We start from the raw sequence: 11,229 nt of genomic DNA on the forward strand, positions 1-11,229 counted from the left end.
ACTATGCTGCCCGGACACTGTCGTAATACTCGTTTTGGCGGATGTTTTACTCCAGTTACCTCTAATTAGTTGCTGTATTTGTTGTGCTCAATTTACTTTCGTGTGCAGGCTAGCGTACCAGGCACATCGCGTTCTGGATGCCCGAAGATGCCAGGTGGCCCCGAGCCTGGCGCCGCTCAACCAGTGCACCGATCGTTCGAAACGCTTCATGACACAATTGGAATAATAAGCGGTTTTATCTTTTGCTTCATCTCAGCTGTACAGCTTTTGGGGTACCTCTGCAGCGGACAAGACCTTGGCGCACTTCCCCATCCTCTTCCCTCGCGGTTGTACCCTTGCGAGAGCTCCGCGCTCGCCCGCTGCTATTATTTATTCAAGTATTCGCCCTGGATAATGAAGACCGTGCTGAGCATACGCGGGCAGGACGTTTGGCTGGCGGCAATCCTAACCTTCTGGCTTCTGCGAGTGGCAAGTCGCATCTGTCTTCCACAGCGCATGTATACCCAGTTTGCAGCTCCATTTCTCACGTTTGCGGCGCGGGCGGCGCCGGTGGTGCTCTTGCTGGCGGCAGGACGCAGGTCGCCGTTGAGCTCCGCCGCGTCCCAATTTATACTGAGGAGCCAGGGCCTCTTTGACGCAATCGTTTCCTTAACACAGCCGGTGCGTAAAAAGGCGACCGGGAAGTCGGCCCCATCAAGTTTCGCTGTAGGCCACAATTTGACAGTTCGAAAGTCTTTTTTGTAGCAAGGAGACCTGAGTTTTTCCCGCACTCCCGCGCTCACCCGCTGGCAATGGCCCGGTCCCTCGCTTTTCCCCACACCTGTTCGCCACCTTACGGCTTGCTGCGCTGCCATGCTGTGCTGCAATGCGTCCGCTGTCCATTGAATTTCAACCTCCTATCTTTCAGCACAGAGTCGAACGCTGTGCAGCGCGACCGAAACAGACCCTTCCCCATTTCTCAAGGTGCTTCCCTCCCAACACCCGCACTCCCTTTTTCCTCATCCGCCGTCAACCTACGCTCATGCCGCCGCATCTTCCAAACGAAGCCGCTTGGCAGCGCGCCGTTCGTCTCCCTTCCCCCCTTTCCCCGGGGTTTTCCACACATTCCCTCCACAGCCCCTCCAAAATAGCTACTTCAATCGGCAGCAGTTCGGCAGCCCCCACAACCCCTCCCACATAAGCCGACCAAAAACTCCTGTTCCTGACTACTGATAACATTCATTGCTTCATCGGGAGTTCTAGCAGTTTGTCTCTCACATCATGGGGTGATCTCCCGCCCAGTCGCGGCATGAGTCGCTCTGCTTGGTTTGGGGTACATGGCATGTAGGGCATGCACGCGTAAAGGTCTACACGTAATGTCATGTTCGCAACCCAAGCAGTCCCACGTTGACTCCAGTGGTCTTTTATCTTGAGGCTTTGCATGCTGCTGTGTCACCCACCTCGCCAGGGTGGCGCCATCCCTTAATATGGGCACTCCTTCAATCGGCGTCGCTGCTTTCACCCTCTTGCTATTGATGACGCATGCAAAAGCTACAACAACTTAATTCACAGCACAGCATGCCATCGGACTCCGCTTTATTGGTCTCCCGCATTTTCATCTCCTCTCCTCTGCTAATGCATTTGTGCAGTTCGTGGTGATGTTTTCTCAGCTATTTTTTTGTATTTTCGCATTTCTGGCATTTATGTTTTCGCCTTCGCCACTCCAGGCTGTGTATGTTCATGCGGAGCTCCTCTTCAATGTCTTCAACATCGCGGCAGTGGGCGTACTCGCCTCGTGGCATGGCCGCGGCGGCGGTGGCGGCAGTGACGCCGTCGCCTCTCGTGTCTTCGTGGCTCAGGTTGTTCTCCAGCGGGCTGCTCTCATGGTTGCCGTACACTGGCTGGCGGGACGCTTCCTCCATCGCCGCCCCTCCCGCAGCGGCGGAGCTGCCTCCGCTGGGGGTGCTGACGCTGTTGGTGCTACAGGCGGACCGGTGGCAGCGGCGGCGGCGGCGGCTGCAGCTAGCGGCGACGGCCGCGACCCGCTGCAGCCTCCGGCACCGCCACCGTCCGCCGTACAACCTACACAGCAGCCTGCGCATGTTCAACAGCTACTGCTGCAGCACCACAACAACAACACCCGGCAGGAGATGGAGCAAGAGAGGGAGAGGAAGATTTCGGAGGCGGGGGAAGGAGATGGAGGGAGCGCTGGCAAGCCGGACGGCACGGATCCGAGGTTTTTTGGGGTGGAGGGCGCAGAAGCGGAGGAGGGGGGGCCCACAGGCGACGGGGAGCCATGCGACATTGGATTGGATGGTTGCAGCAGTGACTGTCGCAGTGGCTTCCGGGCGAGGGGCTCACAACCTCCAGCAGTCGAAGCAGCAGCAGCTGCAGCCGCCAGGGCAGTAGCTGCCTCTGAGGCTGCAGGAGGAGCAGTGGCGGAGGTGGAGGCGAATGGGGGGATGAAGAATGCTGCTGCTGCCGTCGCCGCCGTGGCTAGGGCAGTTTTTGATGGCAACGTGTATCCGACGATGCAAGGCAATGAGCTGCATGGTGCCCCTTGCTTGCTGCCGTACAAATCACCCATCCGTCGCCGTACAGCGCGCATTAAGATTCCGTTCGCTGAGCCGGATCAGATTTCCCCCGGCTACGTGGAGCGGCTTCAGGAGCTGGTTGCGCAGCGAGGGATGCACCTGTCGGGTGTGTACGTTCGCCCAGGTGCGTTTTGGGGGGGTGGGGTTGGGGTGGGGTGGGTTTGCAAAGTGGGGTCGGGGGGGTGTTGCTAAGTAGAGCCATGGTGGGCCCCGCAGCGGAGGGCGGGCAGGCGGCAGTGGTGGTTACAAGGCTTTTAGACACACAGACATACATATGGTTACACACGCAATGTGGGATGAGCGGGGTTGTAGGGGAGGAGGTGGTGGGTGCATGTATATATGTCTGCTTGTGTGTATGATTGTGTGAGCCACCACCAGCATCATCCGGTAGAATGCCCCTAGCTGCCAGGTCAACGGCGTCTTTAACTCCAATACTCCAATACTCCACTATTGGCGGTCAGCTCGCCCCACTAAAATAACCCGTCAGTCCATCCCATCGTCCTAAGTTGCACATCGCGGTGCATCCATCTCATTACGGTCTAGGGATGTATTTACCTTGCGGGCTGTAGGGATCGAACCTGGAACTTTCCAGCGACACTAAGCTGCCCCTGGTTAGCATATCAGCTGAGTCTGGAGCCGTATATCTGTGGCCGTATGTGCAGGCTGCATAGAGCTGTTGCTAGATCTGGAGGTGGAAGCCGAGCGGCTGTATGACTATGGTACAGCGTACGGCGCAGCGGTTGGTAACGCTTTGCAAGAGAAGGATTGTGGGAGCTGGCGGCGCCTGCCGGCGTCATCCCCCGGCGGCGCCGGTGGCAATAGTACGGCCGGTACGACCGCCGTTGACGACGAGCTAGGCGTGGAGGGATTGATTGCTGACCTGTCATCGGACATGGGCAGTATACTGCAGGCGCTTGGCCTTTCCGCTCCGTTACAGTTGGACGAGCAGGCTCAGTTATCAACGGTCGCCGTGTCGGCCGTACCACTGGGCCACCTGGCGGGACCTGTACGGCACGGCGGCGCACCGCGTCCGCGTCCGCGGATCCACATTGCGATGTCGCCGCGGGTAATGCTAATGCTGTCGCCGTCACCAGGGCCGGCGGCGGCAGTGGCGGTGCTTTCTGTAATGGTGTCGTACGCGGAATACGATGCTGTTCCTGCCGCCGCCGCCGCCAGCATCCCGGATTCATCAGCGCCAGCCGCAGAGGCTCCGCCGTCGGCGCCGCCGCCGCCGCCGCCGTTACCGGAGGTGCTCGTCAGATGCCAGGGGACGTACTTGCAATCGAAGGTGAACCATTGCAGCGGCGGCGGCACGGCCGACGCCGCCGCCGCCTCCGGTACGGTGTCGTACAACGTAGAGCTCTTAGAATTGCCGTCACGGGGACCAGGGCTCTTACTGGTCGAGTTGCGGTGGGGTGCCGTACTGGAGCCCGCGGTGCCCGTGCTCGTCCTGGACGACGCCGCAGTAGCATCCGAGCTGCAATTGGCCGTTGAACAAATTTCGCGGCATACCGCCGGTGGCGGCGACGACAACGGCGGCGGCGAAGGCAGTACGGCATCAGCTGTCAATGATGTCGATGATCTCCTATTGGATCTTGGCGCCTGGCTGGCTCACGTTTCGGCTGATTCCTCTACTGAAGCGGCGGCGGAGCCGATGCCGTACATGCCGTACAATGCCGCCGTCACCCTGGCGACGCACCTCCTCCGCCACGCCGAGGCCTGTGGCTGGACCGCCACTGCCACCTGGCTCCGGAGGGATCTCGGGACGCTGCAGGCCAAGAAGAACAACGGCAGTAGCAGTAGCGGCAAAGGGAGTAGCAGCAACTCCCAAAAAATTGTCCCAGCAGCAGTATCTGGCAAAGCTGGCGGCTCCGCCGCCGCCGCCGCCGCCGCCGCCGGCGTTCGACCGCCGCTGGCTCCCCTTCGTCCCGTGTTTCTCAGTGCACTGTTTCAGGCTTTGGGCTTGTGTATCTTGCCACCGAAGGAGGAAGCCGCCTACCAGGCGTATGCGGCACCTAGGGTATTGTCGTACTGCCACGTCATGTGGGTCGGGTTGGCTTGGGTTGAGTCGGGGTTCCGGGAGTCAGGCGAGGGGGTGCGGGCGGGTTTCGTGCCGTTGGCGGGACCCTGGTTACGGGGGTTCCTGCAGCGAGGGTGGGTAAATACACGCGAGTGGCAGTATGCCTCCCTGCCACCGCCTCCCAGTGCCGCTGAGTCAACAAACGCTCCCTCGGGTTTTCAAAACACACACACACACACCTATATACACACACACCCCTATGTACACATACACAAATGCACATATACACATATACTTGTATATGCACGCTCCTTCTTGCAGCCAAGCTGTGGAGGTGTGTTCGCTGCTGGCCCTGCTGTTCCGGGCCCGGCAGCAGCTCCTGGATGCGGGCAACCTCACCTCCCTGGCGGGCTGCGCGGTGGGCACGGTGACGGCGGCGGCCTGGCCGCTACTGCCCCGGAGGGGGTGGGAGGCGCTGGTGGAGGCGGCCAAGGTAGCGGGGAGGGGAGAGGGGAGGGGGCGAAGTCATGTATTATATCTATAAGTATTGCATACATACAGACACATGAATCCCACGTCCTCCCCCCCCCCAGCAGCTTCACTCGCTCGTGGTTCGTCTTTCCCCCCCCCTCCCCCCCAGGTTCCCCGCTACCTGGCCTACATGACTGCCAAGCTAATGATTGGGTGGCTGGGTTTCCCCGCGCCCCCGGGCATTGTGCCGTACCAATTGGGGTCGGCCATGCTGGTGATGGAGGGAGTGCTGCTGCCCTTCTCGTGCCTGGTGGGTGAGAGGGGGGGGAGGGGGGTGAGAAGGGGCGGCATCTGTGTTTTGTGGGCGGGTGGAAGGGATGTGTGAAAAATGGGGGCGTGGGGTTTATTTGGGGCATGGGAGAGGGAAGCCAGGTAGGCAGTGACGGAGAAGGGGGAGAGGCACGAAACACAACGTGTGGGTGCGGTTTTTCATGCGCACGCACACGACAGCAGAGATGATTGACAGAGGCCATGTTTGGATCGCCCACCACACATTTCCCCCCTTACATACACACACATACATACACACGCACACAAAACACAACGTTGGAAATGGAAATCGCTAATGTGAGTTGTGATGGTGTGGTGTGTGTGGACGCAGCTCTCCCCCCGAGCCGCTCTGGTCTTGGCTCTGCTCAAATTTCCATTTGGTGTCGCCATGATGCTTCGCTCCGGAGCCACCTCGGATCCCGTACGAGCTGCCGTACTTTGTTGCCGTGTCGTACTTGCGGCCGTCGCAACCACCGTTGCATGCCATACCTATCTACGAGCAAGCTACGCGGCTTGGGTGGCTGCGCCAGCAGCGGCGGCGGCAGCCGGCGGCGGTCCCTCCACTTCCGCTGCGGCTGCTGCTGCCGATTCCGTTGGCCCCTTTACTAAACAGCCGTCGACTGGTTTTGCCAGGGAAGGAGTACGGCAGCGGCTGTGGGCGCGGAAGTAGTAGTGGTGGTGATGGTGATTGATATGTGAAGGTGTAAGGGCGAAGGAGGTGAGGGGATGTTGCGTGGTGGTTCGGGTCTAGAAGGATGAAGGGCGCTCAAGGGCGTCGACTCCGTGCGCTCGGAACTGACCGACAGCCGGCATCGTTACCTGATCGAGTCGTTGCAGTAGTTATGGTTGGTTGGTAGCATCAGTAGGCAGCAGCAGCAGCAGCAGCAGCAGCAGGGGCTTGGTAAGGGATGTGCTGGCGTGGACAGGCTCACTGTTATTTGCTACGGCATGCCGTACACCGTACATACGGTATACGGTTGGCTTTGCATACATAGGAACGCGAGCTCTCGATGCGCGCATGGTGAGTTGTATGAAAGGAGCCAAGGAGCCAACTGCAGTTTGTAGTGATAATAACAATTTTCAATGCTGTCCATGTGGGGTTTCTTTGATCTTTTAGCACACATTCCGTGTGCCGTGCGGCCGGGGCCGGGAGGCTTACCCGCCGTGCCACTGCTGGCTGGGGGCAGTTTGGGGCCACGTTGCTAGTTGCGTTGACTTGGTCTTTAGTTTTGTGAAGGATTAGTTATTTCGTCCGCAAAGGGTTTGCGAGTTGCGAGGTGTGTGCGGTGCGAGGTCTTGTGCAGTTGTGGCGATGGCGGCGGCTGTGTGGCTGATGAGAATTTGGACATTGCTCAACGCATGTTGGTGTCTGTGGGGTACCTTTCTGGCTGATTGTGAGTGGGTCGGTATGTCTGCCTGCATGTCGGTATGTCTGTCTGTTTGTCGGTATGTCTTGGTAGTCCTGTGGCGAGCGAACATATTGGTCACCTCAAGCGCCTACTTGCCACATTGCTTGTGGTTGTGTTTTGTCGAAATGGCCATGGCTCTCGCAGCACGAGATAATTCGTAATGTGTTCTGTAATGGTTGTGGCCCACCACGAAATGACGTGTGCGGTACGGCAGTACGGCGCAATGCGCCATGGAATGGGCATTTATGGAAACGTGTCTCGTTCAGTACTGCGACGATTGTTTTTGCGGAGTTGTGGTGGCGCGAGCAGCAGCCACAGCAGGTGGGCTTGAGCATTTGATGTATATGCCTATATAGCTTTTGCTCTCGTTGTTCATGTTGTACTCGCCCGATGGTATTCACTGGACCATTACCACCACCACCGCCGCCGCCGCCGCCGCCACGCAATTCTCTACTTTGATAGAAGTTGTACATTGGTAGTAGTAGCAGTAGCAGTAGTGGTGGTAATGAAGTAGCGGACGAAAGCGAGGTGGTAAGGTAAATGGTAAAGGTAAATGTGGTGGCCTCCGTCCGTCCTTTGTTTCCTTTCCAAGGTGTTTAGCACACCGGGGTTGTGAACAGTGTTTGTCGCGAACAGCCCTGACCCCCTGGAAAAGGTTAATTGGGGAGATTCCCCCTTTGAGGGCCCTCGCAGCCGCCGCCTCTCCTGCTCAGGATGGTGGTCAGGTTGTCAAGTTGGGTTTTGGGTTGATGATTGATTTGAACGGTAAAGGACACAAACGCGCGTCCTGCTTCCCGGCTGGTGCTGCTGCTGCTGCTGCTGTAGTAAGGATGATGTTGGTTTACTCGCAGGTATGCTATGTCTGTTTGTCTGCCTGCTGTCTATCTGTTCGTGTCGGTCTTTGCAGGTTTTTATGTATTTTCGATGATCGCACTACACCGTGATGCCACAGTACTGATATAACGAATAATAAATATAACAGTAATGTTATTATTATTATTATTATTATTATTTTGTAACCACAGAGGCGGTGGCTGCTGCTGTTGCTGGCCTAAAGGTGACTTATATGTCGGTTGCTGTATTCGATCTCGGTGCACGGTGACACGAGAGGGTCCTGTGTTGCTGCGGCCTCTGCCAGGTGTGAGGCATTCAGGTGTGATGATGTTTTGAAGTGTGATGATGGTTTTGGCCTTGACCGAGTTTGGTGGTCGCCGAGTTTGGTGGTCGGCCGGGGCGTCGTGAGAAAGACCTGCATCAGGAAGTCCTGGCGGAGGAGGAGGAGATGGAGGTGGAGGAGGAGATGGATGGTGGCCATGGGGCTGTGATGTCGCGGAACGGTGCGATGTGTTAATATGGAGGAGGGCGCAAGGAGGGGACGAGGTGGTGGTGGTGTGCGGGTCGGGGAGCGCATGATGATGAGCGCTTGGATGGGGACGCGGTTGGTCGGGGGCGGGGTTGGGAAAGGAGCGGCGGGCGAAGGAGGAGGAGCTGGAGGGGTGTGGCGGAGGGAGGTGGCCTTCTTCGATTGAGGGAAAGGAGGAGATGAGGAGGGCCTGGCTACGTGCCCACGCGCCCACATGCGCATGAGGGTGAGAGTGAGGGTGAGGGCGCATTTCTTGACAATTTTGACGCAGGAGGGAGAAAGCTGCATGGCATCTTGTTCTCAAGGTTGTACGGGATTGCTCTGTAGTCGTACAGTACGACATGCTATGTTGTTTTTCGGTGTGCACATTCCTCATATGCAGAAACAAAACATACGATGCTGAGATCACAATCTGGATCTCCAAATAGCCTTCTTTTTCACTCATCGATGTGAAATGCTCGATTTTAAGGGTCGGGAGATTAGCTTGTACATACATATTAGGGTTGCACGCCGTCGGTCGGTCAGTATTAGGGGACTGTGGGCACCCCTCTCGCCCCTCCCCTCCCGCTCGCTTCGGCGGTCGTTCCCGTTGGGGTATATGCGGTTAGGTGCCCCCCCTGGCCAGTGTCACGCCCGGCGCAGTTATGCAACAGAAGCTTACTTACATACATACATGTGCATGTGTGTATTTCCGTCAATATTCTCCGCAAGGACTCCCTGTTACACGCCGAGCACACCACAGGAGCCCCACAGGGGCGGTAATGAACAAAGCCGAGGTGGAACAGGGAATTCGACGTACCGACGAAAGACAGCATAAAAAGCTGCCTCAAGAATACTGATAACCCTAGTACGGGCCGTACGGTCCCAAGTCAGCACGTTCAGTAGCGCTACGATGTTCCTTGAGAAGAAAAAAAGCTACTTCACGACTTATATAAAGGAGCTCTCCCGCTCCAGAAGCAAGCAACGCCCGTCCGTCGTATCTTTAGCAGAAAACCTCGGACCAGCGTGCAGAGACAACGGTGGAGCTGGATGCAGGGCCAAATCGGCAAGAGGGGCGGGAGCCTGGCCGCGCTCTTTACCCGGGGGCGCCGCTCCTTCGGGGGACCCGTGGACCAGCACCCTGGCAGCAAGGGACCGGAACCCGCCGACGAGGCGGCAGCGTCCCGTACAGTACGACGGGGATGCCCTGACGGCCTGGACCGCCTGCTGATCAGGTATCCAGCTACTTTGCCCATAACTGTTGGCATGTCGGGGACGATGAAGGTTCCTATTAAGAGAGCAGATGATAGATAGGCAATGATGCAGTGGTGGGGGTGGGGGTGGCGGTGGTGTGGATTGGGCCACATATGGTAATCCCATATGGTATCCCATGAAAGCAATGCATCGGGAAGGGGGAGCCGTGGCGGTGAAGGAAGGACCGATGCAGAGGCAGTGGGGGCCCTGTGGGCGAGTGTGAGAGGACCTTTTGGCGGTAATGGATGATGGGTTGAGAGTCGAGTACGGCCGGGCAGGGGAATAATGGCGAGAAGCGGATTGCCGGGAAGGGGTGTGTGTGTGGGGGGGGCCTGTACCTCACACCGCCGCATGCGCATGGCATTTTCGTTTGTTGGGTTTTGAAACATCTTGGACTGCATGCCGCACCCCGCGGTCAAATTCGGGTGAACGCGGGTACTTTTGCTTTGATACCACCAGAAGACTGAACAGCGCCAGATGCCAAGATGCGGGGTAATGTATACCTGTATCTGTACCTGTATCTGTACCTGTATCTGTACCTGTATCTGTATCTGTACCTGTATCTGTACCTGTATGTGTACCTGTATCTGGATCCCCCGGTGGGTGCTGGGGTGTTCAAAAAGGTGGGAGCAACGGTGTGTGTGTATGTATGTGTGTGCGTGTATGTGGGTGTCAGTTGCTGTTGCCGCCTCTGCTGACCTTTCACCATCGTTTTTTTACTTCTAGAACTTCTGCTCAGCCAAAAGTTAACACTCCGCAGCAGGAAGGAGGAAGGAGGAGGAGTAGACAAAAGACATCCATCCGGGCAGCGCTGCAACAGCTTTACCAAACTTGCCCAAACTAGCGTCGCCGCACTCCAGGGCTCAATAAGGGAATGAAATAAGAGGATGCATTTACATGTTGTCGTACCGGCCGTACCGTACCCGCCAGTACAGCTTGTGTTTTCCCCCTCCTGCAACGGACATCCTCCATCATGTGAGGCGCAACACACATCACATCCTTCTGCTGACCGCCGCCACAAAGACAACCATCATTTCCCATTTCCCATTTCCAAAACGTTCATTACTGCAATATAAAAGAATTTCCTGAAAGGACACTTTTTAAGAAAGAAACACACTTTGCGCGAGGAGACGTGAATACTGCCGCCAGGTAGCTTTGCCTACCACCTCTTTCTCCCACACCCTCCGCCCACACGCACCACCACCACCACCACCACCACCCTCGACCCACACTCCCCTACACTCGTTCCAGCCTCCACCTTCACCTTCCCCTCCGTCTCCTCCTCCCCCCCCCACAGGCGCCACTGTCCTCCCGCACTAGCTCCCGGGAGCCCGACTCTTGGAGCGGTACTCGGGTTTGAGTTCGTACTTGTCCTTGTTTGGGCCTCTCTTCTGCTGCGCCGCGATGCCCTCCAGGACCGCCTTGAGGTGCATGTGGGGCTGCCGGGTCTCGGTAATGAGGCCCTAAAGGTGGTGGGGGGGGTGGGGGGTGAAAGACGAAAGGTGGTGGGTGGGGGGGGAGGTCGAGGGTGTATTGGGTTGGTGCCGGGGTAACATATACCGTGGTAAGGTGGGTTGTGTGAGTACATGGGATTGGGGGGTGAGGGGGGTGGGGCGCGTGAGGGGGGTGAGAGGGGCCCCGACGGAGTGAGGGATGATAGGGTTGTGGTGTGACGGGTGTTAGGGTTTGAGCGGGGTGAGGGGGGGGGAGGACTGGAGAGGAGGAACCCCACCGCGATCCTGGCCGTGGGGTCGGGGGAGCGTGTTTTCTTCCCTCCCTCCCCTCCCTCCCCTCCCTCCCCTCCCTCCCCTCCCTCCCCTCCCTCCCCTC

General features: G+C 57.8%; 2 protein-coding genes across 2 annotated transcripts in view; one reads left to right on the forward strand and one right to left on the reverse strand.

Moving 5' to 3' along the window:
* Positions 1-393: 393 nt before the first annotated feature.
* Positions 394-6,064, forward strand: VOLCADRAFT_87483 (uncharacterized protein; the record flags this gene model as incomplete). Its single annotated transcript, XM_002947092.1, has 6 exons — positions 394-660; positions 1,707-2,697; positions 3,236-4,668; positions 4,970-5,086; positions 5,234-5,374; positions 5,726-6,064. 6 exons carry the CDS (start codon positions 394-396, stop codon positions 6,062-6,064), a joined length of 3,288 nt encoding a protein of 1,095 aa, XP_002947138.1.
* Positions 6,065-7,854: 1,790 nt separating this feature from the next.
* The window catches only part of VOLCADRAFT_87484 (uncharacterized protein), a gene marked incomplete at both ends in the record, with an annotated part of 6,917 nt that continues 3,542 nt past the window's right edge, over positions 7,855-11,229 (reverse strand). Inside the window, 4 exons of the mRNA XM_002947235.1 lie at positions 7,855-8,067; positions 9,246-9,286; positions 10,099-10,151; positions 10,717-10,862. Coding sequence (XP_002947281.1) covers positions 7,855-8,067; positions 9,246-9,286; positions 10,099-10,151; positions 10,717-10,862 — 453 coding nt within the window. The remainder of the gene's footprint in view (positions 8,068-9,245; positions 9,287-10,098; positions 10,152-10,716; positions 10,863-11,229) is intronic.

The sequence above is a fragment of the Volvox carteri genome (assembly GCF_000143455.1).
Source record: "Volvox carteri f. nagariensis unplaced genomic scaffold VOLCAscaffold_5, whole genome shotgun sequence".
Classification (NCBI taxonomy): domain Eukaryota; kingdom Viridiplantae; phylum Chlorophyta; class Chlorophyceae; order Chlamydomonadales; family Volvocaceae; genus Volvox; species Volvox carteri.